Source organism: Haplochromis burtoni, unplaced genomic scaffold (assembly GCF_018398535.1).
Source record: "Haplochromis burtoni strain Fernald_Lab_line unplaced genomic scaffold, NCSU_Asbu1 Contig_618, whole genome shotgun sequence".
Taxonomy (NCBI): domain Eukaryota; kingdom Metazoa; phylum Chordata; class Actinopteri; order Cichliformes; family Cichlidae; genus Haplochromis; species Haplochromis burtoni.
The window spans coordinates 158,792-184,594 of NW_024582979.1; the positions used below are offsets into that span (position 1 = coordinate 158,792).

A 25,803-nucleotide genomic window follows, 5' to 3' on the forward strand; every position below is an offset into this window, starting at 1 on the left:
AAAGTTAAAGGTCCAAAGTCTATGCCTTCCTTAATAAATTGCAAAGCAATCAAGTGGGTCAGCTTGGAGTCTTTGCCGGGCTGATTCCAGCCATGGGCTTTATGTTTGGTATAGATGCACCTGCTCTAAATCCAAGAACTGTACCATTGTTTAAGCATTCTTGGACTTCTCTTTGCATCACAAGGTCTGCTGAATCTGTTGCTGCGTTTTACAAAGCCACCAGTTTTCATTTTCACAGGACAGTAGGCTTCCTAAACAGCAGCAGAAACAAAGTTCACATGGAAGTTTCTTTTATGTTCTCGGCATTAATCCCGTCGTGGCTCTCCGGCTGAACTTCAGGCCCCCCGGGCTCAGGCTTGTCCTCTTTGAGCTTTTCCACCTTACTGTCTTTGAGTATATCTGAGATGAGACGTTCATAAAACCACTCCATATCCTGAGGGTCCTCTGGCCAAGTGAGGTACTCTTTCCTCTGGACAAAAGCTCTGACTGCATTGCACTTCATCAGCTGGTAGTGAGCCACCTTTGGATGCAATGTAGGAGTTTTAAGTCAAAAACTGAAACATGTTTGGGATGAATTGAGTAAGAATCAACATCACCAGTTTTCTGCTTTGTGGAAAGCAAAAAAAAAAGTGGTAAATGGCCTGTATTTGTATAGCGCTTTACTTGGTCCCTGAGGACTCCAAAGCACTTTACACGTTCAGTCATCCACCCATTCACACACTGGTGATGCTACACTGTAGCCACAGGCGCACTGGCAGAGGCGAGGTTAATTGAAATCTGCATGCAGTCCGACACCTACCAGGTTTGTACAGGACTTTCAGTTATCTGCTAACCTGTTGCCACACACAGTTCTCAGACCTAAAGCATGACTTTGGTTACCATTTAAATCGGCTGTAATTTATATTTTACATTGAAAACTGGTCACATAACTTTTATATGCGAGCGTGGCAGCTCGCACTGATTTACACACTCAGTGATATAAATCATCATTTAGTTGCAAAAAATATATTGTATTTCAACACGTTGGAAATTAGAGCTACAGCTTAGTGAACACTGAATAGATTTTACAGGTGACCAAAACTAACTCAGCTATTACAATAACGCTTTTTTACACGATAAAAACATACAAACACTTAGTGGATAATATATTATTGCTGTTGTTATGTTAACAGCTCATACTCACCTTCCCTACCACCAACATAATTAAGACATTCGTCAGTTCCTCCAGCATCCGGCCTTGGGCTAAAGTAAACGCTTCCAAGCACCAGCCATCTGCAAAGAGAAACTATTGTGGTAATTTTGCTCATGTTTAAATGATCTAATGAACTTACATTTTTTTAAAATAAGGAAGTATTTAGCCCACATGCAATTATTTTACTGTAATGAAGAAAGTGAAAATAAAAGCCTTATTAGCTATGGCACTACTTAGCATGCTAGCAGTTTAAATTAAGAAATGCAACACGTCTGTTGTTTTATATACAGGAAGAAGAGACAGCAGTGCTGATTCCATTTCTATTTGTTTACAACATGAGTTACAATGACTAGGTGGTTAGCTTACCATCAGTACAACGTCAGCCATGTATACATTACAATAGATGGTTAGCTTAGCATTAATAATCATTCTTTCTGCTGATCCTCTCAGGGCTCGCCGTAGCAGATTTCCTACCTCCATCTTTCCCGAGCATCCTTCATGTTAAACCAGTATGGCTGGGCATCGTCAGTGATTTCTATAACTGATTCGATTCAATCCCAGATTCTGTTTCATTCATTATTTCACTCATTTTTTGACTCAGACAGTCAGAAATACTATAATTATGATCATTTATCAATACACTGGAAGCAAAACTGCAAAATAAGAGGGACTTCATGACGAAACCTGCAGCTTCAGAATCTGTGAGACACTGCCTTTCGGCGGCGTGTCCACATATGGGTGGGTGGATGGCGGGTGAACGGGGGGAATCTGCGCTTTGTGCTTTACACCTTTTCCCGTTTACCTGCTCTTTAATCATTTGCATTTTTAACTGTTTGGCAGATGTTTAAATTGTTTTGAGAAGCTTTAACTTGAGCTTCTGGCGTTTCTGGCAAAATGCATTTATATTTAAAAATTGATTCAGGATTTAATGAATCGATATCGCTTTAGTCAAACGAAATTCGATTTGAATCGGGAAGTCCATTTAATTATTACACTTATGTTTTAGATGACACATATTTTTATATAAGAGAAAGGTTAACCGAGCAAATACAGAAATGCAGTTTTTAAATAATTTCATTTGTTAAAGCTAAAATCTTTTAAAAACCTATCCAAACCTGCCTGGCTCTATGCAGAAAAAGTGTCTGCCCCTAAATCTAATAATTGGCTGCAGTCAAGCATTTGTGATAATTAGCAATGAGGCTATTTTTTACACGGCTGTGGAGGAATTTTGTCCCACTCTTTTTTATAGAACTGTTTTAATTCAGCTACATTGTTGGGGGGTAGGGGTAGGGAACTCCAGGCTTCCTGCAGGTTTTAGATGTGTCCTTGATCCAACACAGCTGATTTAAATGTTAAACTATCTCCTCAACATGTCTTGAAGTTCTCCAGAGGCCTGGTAATGAAGTAAGTAAAGTAAAAGTAAAATTTTATTTATATAGCACATTTCTAGATAAGAGATCACAAAGTGCTTTACAAGGTATAGACACATATTAAAAAGACGAAGTACAGTCAAAAGTTAACAAAATGCAATTTTAAAAAAATGTGTTTTTAGCTGTTTTTTAAAAGTAATCAGTGAATCAGCAGATCTTAAGTTCTGAGGAAGAGAATTCCACAGTCTGCCGGCCACAGTAGCCGGCCACAGTAATGAACTAATCATTTGATTCAGGTGTGGAGACCCAAGGTGAGCTCTAAATCCTGCAGGACACCGGCCCTCGAGGACCAACGTTCCCTACCCCGTTGCAGGGTTTTCCTGCTGTAACGGCCTATTTAAGGGCATAGCAAAGCATCTTAATCAAAGTCCAGTACCTTTAAGAAAATCCTTAGAGACAATGCACAAAGTCTTCCTGCTGCTCCAGATGGCATCTCTGATGTTTGAAAGGTGATCCTCACCTGGCAGGAAGTCTCGGGCCTCGAAACAACAGTGAAAAAGATTCTCTTCTGAAAACTGGTTATCCAGCTTCTTTAGTAAAGCAGCCTCCACCCACCGGTAGTCCCTGTTGCTAAAACAGATAAACGCATCATACCTCATCTCATCCACAAGAGGCATCAGTTTGGGGCCCTTGAGAACCCTGCTGATGATCTTTTTGTAGATGATGAATATTTGTCCTCGGAGACGAGCGTAAATGATTCCAGTAAGAAGGACAATAATGATGAGTGAGGCAGAAAAAAGGAAGACAGCAAACTTTAGACCTTGGACTGCCTGTTCGGGATCCGTCTCACATGGTTCGATGATTGTGGAGTAATTCAGCAGAGGAAGGCCCTGGAAAGCAGCTGGAAACTCGCATCTTAAGTCTTCAATTGGGCTCAAAAACGTGACATTAGTTGTGTTCAGCCACTCCAGGAAGTTCCCCAGATTGCAGTCACAGTGAAAGCGAGTTGCTGACAGACTGAGAATGCTGAGAGACTGAAATGTCATAGGGTCGGGGGAGGCTAGGAAGTTGTTTGAAATATGGAGCCATTTCAGGCTGATGGGAAAAACATCTGGCTGCAAAAAGGTCAAGGCATTGTACGAAAGGTCCATCTCTATGATTGAGCTGAGACCCCTGAAGATCCCATTTGGGAGGGTCGTGAGTGAATTAAGGCTTATATTTAAACCGATCAGATTTTCAAGATGGTCAAACAAGTCGAGGCACTGCCCCTGTGCCCAAATTATCTGCAGGGAACTATCATGAAGATCTAGCACTTTCAAACTGTTATTAAAAGGTTCAAACACATAGTTTAGTTTGCACCACTTGATGATGTTGTCGCCATAGAATAAAACCCGAAGTCTCGGGAAATAAGTTAAAATGAAAAATACATCCTCCATATTTGTTAATCTATTTTCTGAAATATCGACATGGATACTGTTCATGGCCAAGTCATCAATTCCATTGCGAGATTTCAACTTATTATCTCTCAAAAACAGATATTCTAAATTTGGTAGTGATGTAGGAAAACCCAGTTCTCGCAGTGAGTTTGATGCCAGATCTAAATACTGTAAGTTAGGGAGACCGCTGAATGCTTTGTATCCCAAAACACCAATGTGGTTTTGGGACAAGTCCAATATCCTAAGTTCTCTCAGATTGGTGAATGTGTGAGCATGTATTTGTCCTAAAAGGTTGGATGACAAGTTGAGTATTAGTAAATGATCCTGAAGACCATCAAAAGCATTTCTGTTAATCTGATTGATTCTGTTTAGTGAAATATCGATCTTCTTTGCATCTCTTAGATGACTGAACACGGCACTCTGCAAAGCAAATATGCGGTTGTTAGAGACATCCAAACTTTTCACTGCACTGTTTTTCAGGCCTTCAAATGTGTTTTTATCTGGATCTGGGAAGTTCTCATGTGAAAACCCTTTGCCCAAGATTCCAGAGTATTTAAGATGAGAAATCGGAGTCCCTTCTAATGCTTTGAAAAACTGCCTTGTTTCGTTCACATTTAGTCCACTGGAGGTTAAATCGAGAATATCGAAGGCTAGCTCTTTGAAAGGGTTCCCACAGTTTCCCCATTCATCATTGTGGTATAACTTGTTGGAGTCCAAGTTCAGGAGCTCAAACCTTTTACCCCTGAAACTTACAAGATCTTCTTCACATATGTTTTCGATCTTATTTAGTTTGAGTTTCAGCTGCGTGAACTTTCTGAATCTTGAAAAGAACGAACCTGGCCGCAGTCTCGTTATGTTGTTGAACGAGAGATCAAGGACTTCCAAGGACAAAAGTGGTTCCAGATAGCTTTCTGATAGTATGGAGTCTGTCAGACTACAATAATACAAAGACAGGTTTTGTAAATTGAACAGTCCTGCAAATGCCCTCGGCTGCAGTTTGAGGCCCAGATTAGAGCCGAGCATCAATTCTGTTAACTTTCTCTGCCCAAGGAAAGCGTTGTTCCATATGACGAGTGTTTGATCCTGACTTTCAAGATTTAATACTTGCAACTCCTTGAAGTCTCTGAGCGAGGTGCTGTTAATCTCACTGATGTGGTTACTCTGCAGATAGAGGTGGGTGATGTTGTGGGGCAGAGCAGGAACCCAGTAGTGGTTCTGAAAGCCACACCAGGCTCTTTGTCCCCTCAAACGGCATGTTTGGTAGGATACTGTTACCTGCAGATGGGAGGGTTACATAACAAAAATCAAGCGATGAAGTCAGCAAAATTACATGTGAAATTATTTAGTAAGAAAAAACAAATCAAAGTCAAAGCTTCATTTTCATGATTAGTGCAATGTCTTGATAAATTAGGGCTGCCACAAACGATTATTTTGATAGTCGACTAGTCACCGATTATTTTTGCGATTAGTCGACTAATCAGATCATCATCCATTGGACGTAAAACGTACAGCTTATTGCACCAGCAGCATCTGCTCTTATATAACTATCATTAGCTTACAGCTTTAAGTGTTTAAGGTAGCTAACTGAAAATAAAGACAAGATGATAGTTTATTAAATTTTAATGAAATCTGCAGATTGTTTCGGTGAAGTTTAATAAACTCAGCCATCTGCTCTTTGTTACCTAAAATATAACACACTGTAAAATGTAATTAGTTCACAGAACTCAAAAAAAGTAAATTCGTTGCCTCAAAAAAATTGAGTAAAGTTTTACTTAAGATGACTAAGTTAAGGCAACTTATTCACTTGAGTACAGACTGTACAACCTTGTTAGTTACAGAACTCAAAAAAACTATGCAAACTCGTTGCCTCAAAAAAACTAAGTAAAGCTTACTTAAGATGACTGTTAGGACAACTTATTCATTGCAAGTCTGCAGTATTAAGAATAACTTGATATTTCTGACTGTACAATACTAATTGTTTACCTACTGACAAACATTTCAAGTTCAACTAAATGAAAAAACAATTTGTGGTAACCTGAATATGATTAAAAATAATTAACAACACTTTTTGTAATGATGTTAAAATCAGCCCAACTTTTATTTTCAAACACAACAAAGTATAACAGCCAACATACTGGACACTGTTCTGCTGAACAACAAACAATTATATTGCCATCACTGTTATAATCTTACAATGAAACAAAGTCTCAGATGTAATTATTCTGAAAATAAGTTTAGGCCTACCACAAGTTTGTTTTGTACTTACTTATATAATCAAAATAAAATATTTGTTGTTCTGTCACAAGTGCAGTCTCTGATTTAAACAACACATTTGTTTTTCATTCCAACACAGGAGCTGGAATGTTGTAATGTTTTAAGGATGCTTGTTTCCAGTCCAGGCATTACTGCTGAATGACTGTCATGGATCGAGGTGATCCAAATGTAGGTGCAGAAGAAAGTCTTTAACTTCCCTTAAGTACAGTGGCAGTGGATGTGGGTTGGAGATGCAATGAGCTTGAACCTGCAGGCGACCATCTTCACTGACCACACCATCTGTGACGGAGGACTCATCTCTCCTGGTGTCCTGCAAGCAAACAATCATATTTTTTGGAACATGAACTTAATTGCTTTCTTAAAACATTTTTTTCTGCATTTGGTATAAAACAGACTCCAATTTAGACAATCTCAGGCTCCCTCCCCACCGGAGAGGTGACATTCAATGTCCCACTGTCAGTCTGGATAGCCGTGACCACCACCCAACACACAATAATGTCATGAAAGCATCATTTTAAAAAGGGCTATGCAAACATGGCCAATAACTTTCATTCTAATGATGTGCAAAATGATTTGGGCACAAAACAAATGTTGCTGTTAGAAAACTTGCAGACTTCACTATATACAGTGTAGACCCTCTAAACTAAGTTTGGGGGATGTGATCTTTCAAGAAATGCAGACCAAACTGTTGTTGTTTGTTTACTTACACAGCATGTCTTGTAGAATTAACTGGAGTCACCAGCAACAGCATAGTGCAGTCATATCTCAAGTCTAATAACAGAAGACAGGAAAAGATCAGTAAAGAAACAACTTCCCCAAACCAAAGCACAAATAAAACAATAAGTAAAACAGGCTGATCTAAAGTATGATTAAAGTTCAGCCTGATTAATATAAATGTCACTGACAGTTGCTAATATATTGGAAAACCAAAATACTTACTGATGTCTTTCTGTCCAACAGCAGGAGTGCTGGTCCCGAGCCTCAAAGACAGTAAGAAGCAAGCAGAGGGAGAAAAAACAACATTTTTCAGAAGCTGATTTGATCCTTAATGGCTTCCACAGATTCAGTAACATTAGCAAGTGGTGGAGGCCAGCAGGTGGATGAAGGAAAAGGGACGCAGAAGGAAAAGAGACCCGAGGCGGCCGCCGGTCCAAGTGTGAACTGAACTTCAGGTAAGAAGTTATGACCTGCAGTCTCTCTGGGTCAGATATGAACCAAGTTTAGGTGGAGTTTATTTTCGTTATTCTGACTTTTTCCGTACTGCGTGCTAGCTAGCATGACGGAGTTTCTATACAGCTGGGTGGTGCTATGAGTGTTGGGAAGGTTACTTTTAAAATGTATTCCATTACAGATTACAGATTACATGCCCCAAAATGTATTCTGTAACGTATTCCGTTACGTTACTCAATGACAGTAACGTATTCTGAATACTTTGGATTACTTAATATATTATCATGCTTTTTACAACAACGTGAATGTACTATTGCTGTGTGATTTATTACTATTACTGAAGGTCCGTGACTCCGAACTGTAGTAAAGGGACCTCTGACTAATACGGCGGGGTCCCTGTCGGCTCGTAGCCGAAAAATATGGAACGCCAGGACTGCCATAATGAATTAATTAAATACACCATTAAATAATTAATTAAATGTGGCAATAATTAATTAAAATTGGAATTAATTAATTAAATAAATAGTTATGACACATGTAATTAATTAATTATTGACACATTTAATTAATTATTTATGTATTTCACATTTTAATTAATTATTGACACATTTAATTAATTATTGACACATTTAATTAATTATTGACACATTTAATTAATTATTTATGTATTTCACATTTTAATTAATTATTGACACATTTAATTAATTATTGACACATTTAATTAATTATTTATGTATTTCACATTTTAATTAATTATTGACACATTTAATTAATTATTGACACATTTAATTAATTATTTAATGATATATTTATTTATTTCATTTTGGCAGTCCTGGCGCCTGGCTCTCATCATGAAATAATTTTATCTGTCAGCCTCACCCATCAAACTCAGGGGGCGGGGTTAACGCTGCCCATGCAGCTTCTCTAACATTTGATTGGTTGCCGTGCAAAGTAAGTCAAAACAGGTCGATCCTAGATAATCGATTGCTTGTGTAGACTTGGGGCAGCCAGGTATCCCAGAATGCAGATCAAATCACAGGCAGCAATGGTGGTGGTGTAGTTTTAAAATACCCCGTTTTTCTGTCACCAGCTACACTTTTAACAGTGTTTTAGCCGCGAATGTCGCGACGTATGTCTGGTCAGGTTGTCAACATAGAACATGTTTGCAAAAGTGCTCAGATGTTTTCAGAGATTTCACTAGCTCTGCTAACAATTAGCATGCAGAGTGCACCGAGGGGGTTACGTTAACCGGTTTGTTTACATATTCCACTCTCCGTGTTCCACATGTTGCATTCGCAGATTCTCATTTTCACCGAACGATCGTCTCTTTCCGCCTGGTCTTGTGTCTCTGTGCTTCTGTAACATAAAGAACGAGCTGACATTTTTCTCACGAAACCAGCGATCAGCTCAACAGACCCTCAGTTTACCTGCATGCATCCTCCTCCTCATCTGTCAGCTGTTTAACACCTGCTGCTAATTCAAGAAACACGCCTACGTTACCTGGTGATAGTCACAGTTTAACTGGGCAGCCGGTGCTCGATATAAAGCAATGTCAGCGCATTTTTCTGCACAAGATAAGTAAATATAGTGTTTTCCCCGAGCGCAGAGCTGCTGGAGCTTGTTTCCTTACAGAGCACTTTATAGGCGAACAGCTTCATCAGCGGCTGATGTCCAATCACCGGCACACAGTGTTAGGATGCCTGGGTCGTCGACCCAGGGCTTTTGAGTTTATATTATTTATACTGTCTAGTTTTTGGTTTCTTTGAGTTCTATCTAATGGCTTATGTCTCTGTCTTCTTTAGTTGCTCTGTCTCCCCTATCACCTGCATCCCCTTGTCTAGTTCGTGTCTATGTGTATCTTAAGTTCCTATATCCCCGTGTTCAGTCAGTGTTTGTGTCTGCCCTGTTCCCACGTCTCTGTTCCCTTTTGTTATAGTGCCTGCCCGTGAGTCTGTGTTATGTTTCCTGTTTTACTTTGAAAGTCCATGTCTGATGTTAATGTGTCTGGTTTTGCTTCCCCCTTGTCTCGTTAGGCCTGATTTGCCCCAGCTGTGTTTCCCTCCTGTTACCCATTCCCTGATTGCTCCCTCTGTGTATTTAAGCCCTGTGTTTCTTGGTGTCTGTGTCGCGATCTACCGTTTACTTTGCTGTGTGTTTTGCCTGTCCACCGGTGTAAGTTTATTTTGAGGTTTTTTCCAGTTATGTCATGTTTGCGTTCAGCATTAAAGCTGTTTTTGTTTAAGTTCTGTCTCCGGAGTCTGCACCTTGGGTCCTATTCCTGCCTGCACACAGCCACACCTAACACACAGCTTTGAAACCTCAGCTGAGTTTTAGCTCTCAGTGGTTAAACGCTGGACTTCATTCACTCAGGTTCTGTCTGTCGGGTCACATTTACTTCGCTGTTTTATTTACAACTGAGCAAATCGGTTTGGCTGAGGTTAAAGTTACGTTTCATAACTGCATAGTTTCACAGACGTTTAATGGTTCACTGGCACATGTGTTAGACTGAACTATCATCTAAATATCATCTGTTTTTTAATAGTTATTCAACTGTATTCTAAGCACCAGCTGTCTGTTAGAATGTGATTTTTTTTCTCTCTCTGTTGGCAGAGGTATAAAAATGCGCAGGAAAATCTGACGTGCATGGCAAACTTCACCGACGATATTTAGGGAGGAATAAACACACATCAAACATAAATGAACCATTTGCCTGTCTCCATAATTGAGAGCATTTTCTCTTCTTATGTCAACACTCTCTCTCTCTCTTTTTTTTTTTTTTTTGCTTTTTCGGTCATGTTATGTTTACCTGTCAAAGGCTTGTTACAAACTATGAAACACATCGTGCAGACTTCTGGATGTTAGAAGAAAACTAATACTGCTCATGAAGGAGACTAAAGGCAGGAAGGTGTCCTTTAAAACTAAACATGTTAATAGGACCTCCCTATTTATATCATAGTTTATGATATAGCACGTGTATTTCAGTAATAGCCTGCTGAGGCCACTATACGTGCTGGCCTCATATCAAATGTGAAGGCAGACTGAGTCTATGTTTGACGTTTTTTATATCTAATCTTCCTTTTCAAACATTTAAACAGCAGCGAGTCTGCAGCTGAGGGAATACAAACTCAAATTGTCGGAACAGGTTTGCTCGTTTCTTGGATTCATTTGGTGATTTATTAAATGTATAACTGTTATTCTAATCTGCTGCTGAGTCTCTTACACTTTTCTTTATGCTGTATATTTTCACGTCTCTGGAATAGTTGGAAGTTAGATAGTCAGCTGGGAAACTTTGTGTTAACTCATGGAGCTGAGGATATCGTGGATATGCTGACCTCGCTGCGTGGTGTACAGAGCGAGGTCAGCATGATTAATATTCACAATAAAAATATTAGCCGAACATCATGAAGTCTGTATGTGTTTCATAGTGTCGAACAACCTTTGTACAGTTAAAGCCAGCAGTTACTACATGACGGAAACACCAACGTTATCTCTTTTATGCGTTTATACACAGGTCACGCTGATTACTGAACAAAAACCCAAAGATCAGATGTTAAACAGATTTATTTGCTCTCTCTCCTCCTTAAACATGTTTTTAATGTTAGTTATAATTCAGAATTGGCGACTGAAACACGTAGGACACATAAGAACATCAGGAAATAAAACACCGATAAATATAACCTCAGTAAAAGAAGTCAGCGGGGGTTACTACAGCTGTGTACCGGGGCCTGCGCTTTGTCGGTGGGATTGCTTGCGAGGCGAGCGGGTCTATCCCACGCTTTGCCGTGAGACTGGGCAGACATCTCCGAAATCATCGAAGCACTTTTGCAAAGAGGCTGTATCTTGACAAACCGACCAGACACATGAAGATTAAACCACTACATTCTCGGCTAAAAAAATATTAAAACGGTATTTGGTGACACACAAACAGGGTTTTTCAAAGCTCAGTTCTGTTAGCTTCCACATGCCGGTTGTTGTGTGCTAGAAACAATGGCCACCAGGCCAAAGCAATGGTTTTGACTCGATCAGCGTTAACCCCGCCCCCTGAGTTTGATGGGTGAGGCTGACAGATAAAATTATTTCATGATGAGAGCCAGGCGCCAGGACTGCCAAAATGAAATAAATAAATATATCATTAAATAATTAATTAAATGTGTCAATAATTAATTAAATGTGTCAATAATTAATTAAAATGTGAAATACATAAATAATTAATTAAATGTGTCAATAATTAATTAAAAATGTGTCAATAATTAATTAAAATGTGAAATACATAAATAATTAATTAAATGTGTCAATAATTAATTAATTACATGTGTCATAACTATTTATTTAATTAATTAATTCCAATTTTAATTAATTATTGCACATTTAATTAATTATTTAATGGTGTATTTAATTAATTCATTATGGCAGTCCTGGCGTTCCATGAAAAATAGCTTTACTTTGTTGTGTGGGTCAACTTTTCTTGCGAGAGACAGAGAGAGGCGTTGAAAGGCTGCTCCAACGGAACTTATTGTTTTCGGAGGAAAACATGAACACGGTGTACAGTCGAGTCTTAATAGCTTACTTACAACTGGGCTCGTCAGGCTCTCTTCTTGGCTGAAGTGGTTATTATTATATTTACATGCTTCCAGCTCCCGTTTTTCCTCGATGACAACTCGTACCTTTCCACTCCCCTTTTTCTCCCTCCTCGCTCACAGACCCATAACGTGTATGGCAGTCCATTCTCCCTGCAACACGGACTACACTGCCCATGATGCTACATTCTTTAGAGCTATGCTTGTAGCATTCTGCCTGTTAGCTTAGCACAACAACAACGAAAAGGCGCTCTCTCACCCAGGAAACACACAGTCGCAGAGAGAGAGAGAGCGTCGCCCTGTAACCATGGCAACCGTAACGCTGCCGCCTGGAACAACAGAACGTAGCTGTCAAACAAAACCCAAACAGTCCTGACCCGCGACAAAATGAAACAGGAAAGTACCGCAGTGTAATCCATTTATTTCAACAAAGTAACTGTATTCTGAATACCACCTTTTTAAACGGTAACTGTAACGGAATACAGTTACTCATATTTTGTATTTTAAATACGTAACGGCGGTACATGTATTCCGTTACTCCCCAACACTGGTGCTATGTTACTGATGTTGAACTTTATTTTGTTCATAAGTTATTAGAGTTGCCAACCGTCCCGTCTGGTATTCAGAGAAAATATTACGCGTTTCTTATTGAGGTGAAAAGGAACAGTTTGTCCCGTAATTCAGCTACAATGAAAAAGCACAAAGCTGGAGTTATTCTGTGTCTTTGCTGCACAGCTGCCTCTTCTTCTCTCATCCTCTCCCCTCCCTCTCCTGTTTCTACTTCAATCATGAAACTGATCAATGATCAGCTGATCGGCTTTTCTCTCTTGTTTGTTTATCGCCACTTTGCGCCAGAAAGAGGAAACCAGCGGATGTCGCGCTAAACAACAGCAGCACGTTTAAGCTTGATCAGCTGTTGTTAGAATTTATTTAATATTAATTTCTAGTATCAGCTGATGTTTGCTGGAGCCACAGCTGTAAAGCTGCTGGTCATGATGTCGGTTTGGATATGTGGTGAGAGGGAAACATGAAGATGAAACCAGGAGATGTCCTTACTGAATCATCAGAGCTGTGATGGAGAAACAGGTTTACCTTTTAGGTGACATGAATGAGTTGAAGTTATGAACTGTTTCTGAGAGACAAATAACACCAGGATCCTTTTCTAAGCAGCTGACAGCTGGTAACTGTGCAGGGGCGGTCTAGCAAAGTGTTGCCAGGGGGGCATGTAGGGCATTAACAGGGAGAGGGGGGCACAAAGAAATACTTTTCTTTCTTATTCTCATTTAAAATGTCTCCTTTTAAAAAATAATTATCTGAATCTTACAACAAACGATTGATAGATTGATGCATATATACCATCAAAACAGTGAACATCACTGTCACAACAGTGTTTGTTTTCATTCAAAGGCTTTATGATTTTTCCTATAATGGGGCCGGTCTCTAGTCAAAATGCCCGGGACGATTTTTTGTCCCAGTCCAGCCCTGTATGCAGCTCATCTGCAGTCTGGTGTTACCTACATCTTCCTATTCAGAAGGCAGAATTTCTGAGTTCTGAGTACAATCGAAAGCACCACGACTGCAGTTTTTGTGTTGGATGTAAAAAGCGCACATGACGCTGTGACGTAGGCTAGAATCATGGCGGCGGTCAATGACGGTCCAGGCGTGGGATTTCTCTCGTGGAAATGTGCACATTATCTTTTCCTTTCTATTGGTAGGTGGCACAGTGCACTGTGGCAAGTAAGCAAGCTAGAAGACTGGCAAAGTTATGGAAGCAACACATTAACAAGAGAATTCTGAGTAAAACCAAAGTTACTTTCCCTAGTAACTAGTTACTTTGAAAGTAACGAGTAACTTGAAGTAACTGAGTTACTTTTGATAGAAGTAACTAGTAATGTAACTAAGTTACTAATTTAAAGTAACTTACCCAACACTGTTTATATGTAACATAATGTTTCTTATGATTCAACTGTGGAATTTAACTTAATTCTTTAGAAGGACAAGCTGTATATACTTTATTCTCAAGTATAAAGCCAACCTAGACTTTAACCATTTAACAGGCCACTAATCTGGATTATAGCTTTCACAACAAAACTTGTTTTTAAACACATTTTTAACAAAAAAATACTATTGTTATTATTATTATTTAAAATGTAATTAAACAGAAAAGTGGTTAAATATAAAAGCAGTTTGCTTATGTTGTTAAAGAAAGGCTAGATTTGACATTAATAGATGCCACAGATGTTCAAAAGCTGCCACAAAGTATGAAAAAAAAAATGGACGTCTCCGAAAACGTCTAGAGCATTTTTGCAAATATGTGATGTCTTGATAAATCGAGCAGATACTTGAACTTTACACAGCTACATTCTCGCCTGAAAATATCTTAAAAGTTATTTTGTGACCCAGAAAAAGTAATACGTTTTTTAGCCGCGCTCCTCCGCCATTGCCGCGCTTACAAGTACGCACAGGCTCCGACAACTGCGACCGACAAATGCGATCCTCCTTTTCCCCAGATTACCCTTTCTGGGTCACAAAATAACCTTTTAAGATATTTTCAGGCGAGAATGTAGCTGTGTAAAGTTCAATATCTCTTAATTTATCAAAATTCACATATTTGCAAAATGCTTCCGTTTTCGGAGACGTCCATTTTTTTTCATACTTTGTGGCAGCTTTTGAACATCTGTGGCATCTATTAATGTCAAATCTAGCCTTTCTTTAACAACATAAGCAAACTGCTTTTATATTTAACCACTTTTCTGTTTAATTACATTTTAAATAATAATAATAACAATAGTATTTATTTTGTTAAAAATGTGTTTAAAAACAAGTTTTGTTGTGAAAGCTATAATCCAGATTAGTGGCCTGTTAAATGGTTAAAGTCTAGGTTGGCTTTATACTTGAGAATAAAGTAATATAGCTTGTCCTTCTAAAGAATTAAGTTAAATTCCACAGTTGAATCATAAGAAACATTATGTTACATATAAACAGTGTTGGGTAAGTTACTTTAAATTAGTAACTTAGTTACATTACTAGTTACTTCTATCAAAAGTAACTCAGTTACTTCAAGTTACTCGTTACTTTCAAAGTAACTAGTTACTAGGGAAAGTAACTTTGGTTTTACTCAGAATTCTCTTGTTAATGTGTTGCTTCCATAACTTTGCCAGTCTTCTAGCTTGCTTACTTGCCACAGTGCACTGTGCCACCTACCAATAGAAAGGAAAAGATAATGTGCACATTTCCACGAGAGAAATCCCACGCCTGGACCGTCATTGACTGCTGCCATGATTCTAGCCTACGTCACAGCGTCATGTGCGCCTTTTACATCCAACACAAAAACTGCAGTCGTGGTGCTTTCGATTGTACTCAGAACTCAGAAATTCTGCCTTCTGAATAGGAAGATGTAGGTAACACCAGACTGCAGATGAGCTGCATACAGGGCTGGACTGGGACAGAAAATCGGCCCGGGCATTTTGACTAGAGACCGGCCCACCATTATAGGAAAAATCATAAAGCCTTTGAATGAAAACAAACACTGTTGTGACAGTGATGTTCACTGTTCTGATGGTATATATGCATCAATCTATCAATCGTTTGTTGTAAGATTCAGATAATTATTTTTTAAAAGCGAGACATTTTAAATGAGAATAAGAAAGAAAAGTATTTCTTTGTGCCCCCCTCTCCCTGTTAATGCCCTACATGCCCCCCTGGCAACACTTTGCTAGACCCGCCCCTGCACAGTTACCAGCTGTCAGCTGCTTAGAAAAGGATCCTGGTGTTATTTGTCTCTCAGAAACAGTTCATAACTTCAACTCATTCATGTCACCTAAAAGGTAAACCTGTTTCTCCATCACAGCTCTGATGATTCAGTAAGGACATCTCCTGGTTTCATCTTCATGTTTCCCTCTCACCACATATCCAAACCATATCATGACCAGCAGCTTTACAGCTGTGGCTCCAGCAAACATCAGCTGATACTAGAAATTAATATTAAATAAATTCTAACAACAGCTGATCAAGCTTAAACGTGCTGCTGTTGTTTAGCGCGACATCCGCTGGTTTCCTCTTTCTGGCGCAAAGTGAGCGATAAACAAACAAGAGAGCCGATCAGCTGATCATTGATCAGTTTCATGATTGAAGTAGAAACAGGAGAGGGAGGGGGGAGAATGAGAGAAGAAGAGGCAGCTGTGCAGCAAAGACACAGAATAACTCCAGCTTTGTGCCTTTTTCATTGTAGCTGAATTACGGGACAAACTGTTCCTTTTCACCTCAATAAGAAACGCGTAATATTTTCTCTGAATACCAGACGGGACGGTTGGCAACTCTAATAACTTATGAACAAAATAAAGTTCAACATCAGTAACATAGCACCAGTGTTGGGGAGTAACGGAATACATGTACCGCCGTTACGTATTTAAAATACAAAATATGAGTAACTGTATTCCGTTACAGTTACCGTTTAAAAAGGTGGTATTCAGAATACAGTTACTTTGTTGAAATAAATGGATTACACTGCGGTACTTTCCTGTTTCATTTTGTCGCGGGTCAGGACTGTTTGGGTTTTGTTTGACAGCTACGTTCTGTTGTTCCAGGCGGCAGCGTTACGGTTGCCATGGTTACAGGGCGACGCTCTCTCTCTCTCTGCGACTGTGTGTTTCCTGGGTGAGAGAGCGCCTTTTCGTTGTTGTTGTGCTAAGCTAACAGGCAGAATGCTACAAGCATAGCTCTAAAGAATGTAGCATCATGGGCAGTGTAGTCCGTGTTGCAGGGAGAATGGACTGCCATACACGTTATGGGTCTGTGAGCGCGAGGAGGGAGAAAAAGGGGAGTGGAAAGGTACGAGTTGTCATCGAGGAAAAACGGGAGCTGGAAGCATGTAAATATAATAATAACCACTGCAGCCAAGAAGAGTGCCTGACGAGCCCAGCTGTAAGTAAGCTATTAAGACTCGACTGTACACCGTGTTCGTGTTTTCCTCCGAAAACAATAAGTTCCGTTGGAGCAGCCTTTCAACGCCTCTCTCTGTCTCTCGCAAGAAAAGTTGACCCACACAACAAAGTAAAGCTATTTTTCTATGGAACACCAGGACTGCCATAATGAATTAATTAAATACACCATTAAATAATTAATTAAATGTGTCAATAATTAATTAAAATTGGAATTAATTAATTAAATAAATAGTTATGACACATGTAATTAATTAATTATTGACACATTTAATTAATTATTTATGTATTTCACATTTTAATTAATTATTGACACATTTAATTAATTATTTATGTATTTCACATTTTAATTAATTATTGACACATTTAATTAATTATTGACACATTTAATTAATTATTTAATGATATATTTATTTATTTCATTTTGGCAGTCCTGGCGCCTGGCTCTCATCATGAAATAATTTTATCTGTCAGCCTCACCCATCAAACTCAGGGGGCGGGGTTAACGCTGATCGAGTCAAAACCATTGCTTTGGCCTGGTGGCCATTGTTTCTAGCACACAACAACCGGCATGTGGAAGCTAACAGAACTGAGCTTTGAAAAACCCTGTTTGTGTGTCACCAAATACCGTTTTAATATTTTTTTAGCCGAGAATGTAGTGGTTTAATCTTCATGTGTCTGGTCGGTTTGTCAAGATACAGCCTCTTTGCAAAAGTGCTTCGATGATTTCGGAGATGTCTGCCCAGTCTCACGGCAAAGCGTGGGATAGACCCGCTCGCCTCGCAAGCAATCCCACCGACAAAGCGCAGGCCCCGGTACACAGCTGTAGTAACCCCCGCTGACTTCTTTTACTGAGGTTATATTTATCGGTGTTTTATTTCCTGATGTTCTTATGTGTCCTACGTGTTTCAGTCGCCAATTCTGAATTATAACTAACATTAAAAACATGTTTAAGGAGGAGAGAGAGCAAATAAATCTGTTTAACATCTGATCTTTGGGTTTTTGTTCAGTAATCAGCGTGACCTGTGTATAAACGCATAAAAGAGATAACGTTGGTGTTTCTGTCATGTAGTAACTGCTGGCTTTAACTGTACAAAGGTTGTTCGACACTATGAAACACATACAGACTTCATGATGTTCGGCTAATATTTTTATTGTGAATATTAATCATGCTGACCTCGCTCTGTACACCACGCAGCGAGGTCAGCATATCCACGATATCCTCAGCTCCATGAGTTAACACAAAGTTTCCCAGCTGACTATCTAACTTCCAACTATTCCAGAGACGTGAAAATATACAGCATAAAGAAAAGTGTAAGAGACTCAGCAGCAGATTAGAATAACAGTTATACATTTAATAAATCACCAAATGAATCCAAGAAACGAGCAAACCTGTTCCGACAATTTGAGTTTGTATTCCCTCAGCTGCAGACTCGCTGCTGTTTAAATGTTTGAAAAGGAAGATTAGATATAAAAAACGTCAAACATAGACTCAGTCTGCCTTCACATTTGATATGAGGCCAGCACGTATAGTGGCCTCAGCAGGCTATTACTGAAATACACGTGCTATATCATAAACTATGATATAAATAGGGAGGTCCTATTAACATGTTTAGTTTTAAAGGACACCTTCCTGCCTTTAGTCTCCTTCATGAGCAGTATTAGTTTTCTTCTAACATCCAGAAGTCTGCACGATGTGTTTCATAGTTTGTAACAAGCCTTTGACAGGTAAACATAACATGACCGAAAAAGCAAAAAAAAAAAAAAAGAGAGAGAGAGAGAGTGTTGACATAAGAAGAGAAAATGCTCTCAATTATGGAGACAGGCAAATGGTTCATTTATGTTTGATGTGTGTTTATTCCTCCCTAAATATCGTCGGTGAAGTTTGCCATGCACGTCAGATTTTCCTGCGCATTTTTATACCTCTGCCAACAGAGAGAGAAAAAAATCACATTCTAACAGACAGCTGGTGCTTAGAATACAGTTGAATAACTATTAAAAAACAGATGATATTTAGATGATAGTTCAGTCTAACACATGTGCCAGTGAACCATTAAACGTCTGTGAAACTATGCAGTTATGAAACGTAACTTTAACCTCAGCCAAACCGATTTGCTCAGTTGTAAATAAAACAGCGAAGTAAATGTGACCCGACAGACAGAACCTGAGTGAATGAAGTCCAGCGTTTAACCACTGAGAGCTAAAACTCAGCTGAGGTTTCAAAGCTGTGTGTTAGGTGTGGCTGTGTGCAGGCAGGAATAGGACCCAAGGTGCAGACTCCGGAGACAGAACTTAAACAAAAACAGCTTTAATGCTGAACGCAAACATGACATAACTGGAAAAAACCTCAAAATAAACTTACACCGGTGGACAGGCAAAACACACAGCAAAGTAAACGGTAGATCGCGACACAGACACCAAGAAACACAGGGCTTAAATACACAGAGGGAGCAATCAGGGAATGGGTAACAGGAGGGAAACACAGCTGGGGCAAATCAGGCCTAACGAGACAAGGGGGAAGCAAAACCAGACACATTAACATCAGACATGGACTTTCAAAGTAAAACAGGAAACATAACACAGACTCACGGGCAGGCACTATAACAAAAGGGAACAGAGACGTGGGAACAGGGCAGACACAAACACTGACTGAACACGGGGATATAGGAACTTAAGATACACATAGACACGAACTAGACAAGGGGATGCAGGTGATAGGGGAGACAGAGCAACTAAAGAAGACAGAGACATAAGCCATTAGATAGAACTCAAAGAAACCAAAAACTAGACAGTATAAATAATATAAACTCAAAAGCCCTGGGTCGACGACCCAGGCATCCTAACACTGTGTGCCGGTGATTGGACATCAGCCGCTGATGAAGCTGTTCGCCTATAAAGTGCTCTGTAAGGAAACAAGCTCCAGCAGCTCTGCGCTCGGGGAAAACACTATATTTACTTATCTTGTGCAGAAAAATGCGCTGACATTGCTTTATATCGAGCACCGGCTGCCCAGTTAAACTGTGACTATCACCAGGTAACGTAGGCGTGTTTCTTGAATTAGCAGCAGGTGTTAAACAGCTGACAGATGAGGAGGAGGATGCATGCAGGTAAACTGAGGGTCTGTTGAGCTGATCGCTGGTTTCGTGAGAAAAATGTCAGCTCGTTCTTTATGTTACAGAAGCACAGAGACACAAGACCAGGCGGAAAGAGACGATCGTTCGGTGAAAATGAGAATCTGCGAATGCAACATGTGGAACACGGAGAGTGGAATATGTAAACAAACCGGTTAACGTAACCCCCTCGGTGCACTCTGCATGCTAATTGTTAGCAGAGCTAGTGAAATCTCTGAAAACATCTGAGCACTTTTGCAAACATGTTCTATGTTGACAACCTGACCAGACATACGTCGCGACATTCGCGGCTAAAACACTGTTAAAAGTGTAGCTGGTGACAGAAAAACGGGGTATTTTAAAACTACACCACCACCATTGCTGCCTGTGATTTGATCTGCATTCTGGGATACCTGGCTGCCCCAAGTCTACACAAGCAATCGATTATCTAGGATCGACCTGTTTTGACTTACTTTGCACGGCAACCAATCAAATGTTAGAGAAGCTGCATGGGCAGCGTTAACCCCGCCCCCTGAGTTTGATGGGTGAGGCTGACAGATAAAATTATTTCATGATGAGAGCCAGGCGCCAGGACTGCCAAAATGAAATAAATAAATATATCATTAAATAATTAATTAAATGTGTCAATAATTAATTAAATGTGTCAATAATTAATTAAAATGTGAAATACATAAATAATTAATTAAATGTGTCAATAATTAATTAAATGTGTCAATAATTAATTAAAATGTGAAATACATAAATAATTAATTAAATGTGTCAATAATTAATTAAATGTGTCAATAATTAATTAAATGTGTCAATAATTAATTAAAATGTGAAATACATAAATAATTAATTAAATGTGTCAATAATTAATTAATTACATGTGTCATAACTATTTATTTAATTAATTAATTCCAATTTTAATTAATTATTGCCACATTTAATTAATTATTTAATGGTGTATTTAATTAATTCATTATGGCAGTCCTGGCGTTCCATATTTTTTCGGCTACGAGCCGACAGGGACCCCGCCGTATTAGTCAGAGGTCCCTTTACTACAGTTCGGAGTCGCGGACCTTCAGTAATAGTAATAAATCACACAGCAATAGTACATTCACGTTGTTGTAAAAAGCATGATAATATATTAAGTAATCCAAAGTATTCAGAATACGTTACTGTCATTGAGTAACGTAACGGAATACGTTACAGAATACATTTTGGGGCATGTAATCTGTAATCTGTAATGGAATACATTTTAAAAGTAACCTTCCCAACACTCATAGCACCACCCAGCTGTATAGAAACTCCGTCATGCTAGCTAGCACGCAGTACGGAAAAAGTCAGAATAACGAAAATAAACTCCACCTAAACTTGGTTCATATCTGACCCAGAGAGACTGCAGGTCATAACTTCTTACCTGAAGTTCAGTTCACACTTGGACCGGCGGCCGCCTCGGGTCTCTTTTCCTTCTGCGTCCCTTTTCCTTCATCCACCTGCTGGCCTCCACCACTTGCGTTACTGAATCTGTGGAAGCCATTAAGGATCAAATCAACTTCTGAAAAATGTTCTGTTTTTTCTCCCTCTGCTTGCTTCTTACTGTCTTTGAGGCTCGGGACCAGCACTCCTGCTGTTGGACAGAAAGACATCAGTAAGTATTTTGGTTTTCCAATATATTAGCAACTGTCAGTGACATTTATATTAATCAGGCTGAACTTTAATCATACTTTAGATCAGCCTGTTTTACTTATTGTTTTATTTGTGCTTTGGTTTGGGGAAGTTGTTTCTTACTGATCTTTTCCTGTCTTCTGTTATTAGACTTGAGATATGACTGCACTATGCTGTTGCTGGTGACTCCAGTTAATTCTACAAGACATGCTGTGTAAGTAAACAAACAACAACAGTTTGTCTGCATTTCTTGAAAGATCACATCCCCAAACTTAGTTTAGAGGGTCTACACTGTATATAGTGAAGTCTGCAAGTTTTCTAACAGCAAAATTTGTTTTGTGCCCAAATCATTTTGCACATCATTAGAATGAAAGTTATTGGCCATGTTTGCATAGCCCTTTTTAAAATGATGCTTTCATGACATTATTGTGTGTTGGGTGGTGGTCACGGCTATCCAGACTGACAATTGGGACATTGAATGTCACCTCTCCGGTGGGGAGGGAGCCTGAGATTGTCTAAATTGGAGTCTGTTTTATACCAAATGCAGAAAAAATGTTTTAAGAAAGCAATTAAGTTCATGTTCCAAAAAATATGATTGTTTGCTTGCAGGACACCAGGAGAGATGAGTCCTCCGTCACAGATGGTGTGGTCAGTGAAGATGGTCGCCTGCAGGTTCAAGCTCATTGCATCTCCAACCCACATCCACTGCCACTGTACTTAAGGGAAGTTAAAGACTTTCTTCTGCACCTACATTTGGATCACCTCGATCCATGACAGTCATTCAGCAGTAATGCCTGGACTGGAAACAAGCATCCTTAAAACATTACAACATTCCAGCTCCTGTGTTGGAATGAAAAACAAATGTGTTGTTTAAATCAGAGACTGCACTTGTGACAGAACAACAAATATTTTATTTTGATTATATAAGTAAGTACAAAACAAACTTGTGGTAGGCCTAAACTTATTTTCAGAATAATTACATCTGAGACTTTGTTTCATTGTAAGATTATAACAGTGATGGCAATATAATTGTTTGTTGTTCAGCAGAACAGTGTCCAGTATGTTGGCTGTTATACTTTGTTGTGTTTGAAAATAAAAGTTGGGCTGATTTTAACATCATTACAAAAAGTGTTGTTAATTATTTTTAATCATATTCAGGTTACCACAAATTGTTTTTTCATTTAGTTGAACTTGAAATGTTTGTCAGTAGGTAAACAATTAGTATTGTACAGTCAGAAATATCAAGTTATTCTTAATACTGCAGACTTGCAATGTATAAGTTGTCCTAACAGTCATCTTAAGTAAGCTTTACTTAGTTTTTTTGAGGCAACGAGTTTACATAGTTTTTTTGAGTTCTGGGAACTAACAAGGTGTACAGTGTACTCAAGTGAATAAGTTGCCCTAACTTAGTCATCTTAAGTAAACTTTACTCAATTTTTTGAGGCAACGAGTTTATTTTTTTGAGTTCTGTGAACTAATTAGATTTTACAGTGTGTTATATTTTAGATAGCAAGGAGTTTATTAAACTTCACCGAAACAATCTGCAAATTTCATTAAAATTTAATAAACTATCATCTTGTCTTTATTTTTAGTTAGCACATACCTTAAACACTTAAAGCTGTAAGCTAATGATAGTTATATAAGAGCAGATGCTGCTGGTGCAATAAGCTGTACGTTTTACGTCCAATGGATGATGATCTGATTAGTCGACTAATCGCAAAAATAATCGGTGACTAGTCGACTATCAAAATAATCGTTTGTGGCAGCCCTATGTATTATGACAGAAACATTTTGGGCGCTACTAATCATGAAAATGAAGCTTTGACTTTGATTTGTTTTTTCTTACTAAATAATTTCACATGTAATTTTGCTGACTTCATCGCTTGATTTTTGTTATGTAACCCTCCCATCTGCAGGTAACAGTATCCTACCAAACATGCCGTTTGAGGGGACAAAGAGCCTGGTGTGGCTTTCAGAACCACTACTGGGTTCCTGCTCTGCCCCACAACATCACCCACCTCTATCTGCAGAGTAACCACATCAGTGAGATTAACAGCACCTCGCTCAGAGACTTCAAGGAGTTGCAAGTATTAAATCTTGAAAGTCAGGATCAAACACTCGTCATATGGAACAACGCTTTCCTTGGGCAGAGAAAGTTAACAGAATTGATGCTCGGCTCTAATCTGGGCCTCAAACTGCAGCCGAGGGCATTTGCAGGACTGTTCAATTTACAAAACCTGTCTTTGTATTATTGTAGTCTGACAGACTCCATACTATCAGAAAGCTATCTGGAACCACTTTTGTCCTTGGAAGTCCTTGATCTCTCGTTCAACAACATAACGAGACTGCGGCCAGGTCCGTTCTTTTCAAGATTCAGAAAGTTCACGCAGCTGAAACTCAAACTAAATAAGATCGAAAACATATGTGAAGAAGATCTTGTAAGTTTCAGGGGTAAAAGGTTTGAGCTCCTGAACTTGGACTCCAACAAGTTATACCACAATGATGAATGGGGAAACTGTGGGAACCCTTTCAAAGAGCTAGCCTTCGATATTCTCGATTTAACCTCCAGTGGACTAAATGTGAACGAAACAAGGCAGTTTTTCAAAGCATTAGAAGGGACTCCGATTTCTCATCTTAAATACTCTGGAATCTTGGGCAAAGGGTTTTCACATGAGAACTTCCCAGATCCAGATAAAAACACATTTGAAGGCCTGAAAAACAGTGCAGTGAAAAGTTTGGATGTCTCTAACAACCGCATATTTGCTTTGCAGAGTGCCGTGTTCAGTCATCTAAGAGATGCAAAGAAGATCGATATTTCACTAAACAGAATCAATCAGATTAACAGAAATGCTTTTGATGGTCTTCAGGATCATTTACTAATACTCAACTTGTCATCCAACCTTTTAGGACAAATACATGCTCACACATTCACCAATCTGAGAGAACTTAGGATATTGGACTTGTCCCAAAACCACATTGGTGTTTTGGGATACAAAGCATTCAGCGGTCTCCCTAACTTACAGTATTTAGATCTGGCATCAAACTCACTGCGAGAACTGGGTTTTCCTACATCACTACCAAATTTAGAATATCTGTTTTTGAGAGATAATAAGTTGAAATCTCGCAATGGAATTGATGACTTGGCCATGAACAGTATCCATGTCGATATTTCAGAAAATAGATTAACAAATATGGAGGATGTATTTTTCATTTTAACTTATTTCCCGAGACTTCGGGTTTTATTCTATGGCGACAACATCATCAAGTGGTGCAAACTAAACTATGTGTTTGAACCTTTTAATAACAGTTTGAAAGTGCTAGATCTTCATGATAGTTCCCTGCAGATAATTTGGGCACAGGGGCAGTGCCTCGACTTGTTTGACCATCTTGAAAATCTGATCGGTTTAAATATAAGCCTTAATTCACTCACGACCCTCCCAAATGGGATCTTCAGGGGTCTCAGCTCAATCATAGAGATGGACCTTTCGTACAATGCCTTGACCTTTTTGCAGCCAGATGTTTTTCCCATCAGCCTGAAATGGCTCCATATTTCAAACAACTTCCTAGCCTCCCCCGACCCTATGACATTTCAGTCTCTCAGCATTCTCAGTCTGTCAGCAACTCGCTTTCACTGTGACTGCAATCTGGGGAACTTCCTGGAGTGGCTGAACACAACTAATGTCACGTTTTTGAGCCCAATTGAAGACTTAAGATGCGAGTTTCCAGCTGCTTTCCAGGGCCTTCCTCTGCTGAATTACTCCACAATCATCGAACCATGTGAGACGGATCCCGAACAGGCAGTCCAAGGTCTAAAGTTTGCTGTCTTCCTTTTTTCTGCCTCACTCATCATTATTGTCCTTCTTACTGGAATCATTTACGCTCGTCTCCGAGGACAAATATTCATCATCTACAAAAAGATCATCAGCAGGGTTCTCAAGGGCCCCAAACTGATGCCTCTTGTGGATGAGATGAGGTATGATGCGTTTATCTGTTTTAGCAACAGGGACTACCGGTGGGTGGAGGCTGCTTTACTAAAGAAGCTGGATAACCAGTTTTCAGAAAG

At 39.1% G+C, this 25,803-nt stretch overlaps 1 protein-coding gene and 1 long non-coding RNA gene across 3 annotated transcripts in view; one reads left to right on the forward strand and one right to left on the reverse strand.

Annotated features, from left to right (window-relative positions):
- The window catches only part of tlr5a (toll-like receptor 5a), a gene marked incomplete at its 3' end in the record, with an annotated part of 38,877 nt that continues 13,074 nt past the window's right edge, over positions 1-25,803 (reverse strand). For both annotated transcript variants that reach the window (XM_005949079.3, XM_042214842.1), the window contains 3 exon segments: positions 1-520; positions 1,184-1,272; positions 2,999-5,273. In XM_005949079.3, the coding sequence (XP_005949141.1) occupies positions 275-520; positions 1,184-1,272; positions 2,999-5,273 (2,610 nt within the window).
- Positions 21,509-22,688, forward strand: LOC121812490. Its single transcript, XR_006053088.1, has 3 exons — positions 21,509-21,723; positions 21,891-21,954; positions 22,350-22,688. It is a non-coding gene; the product is annotated as an uncharacterized LOC121812490 (long non-coding RNA).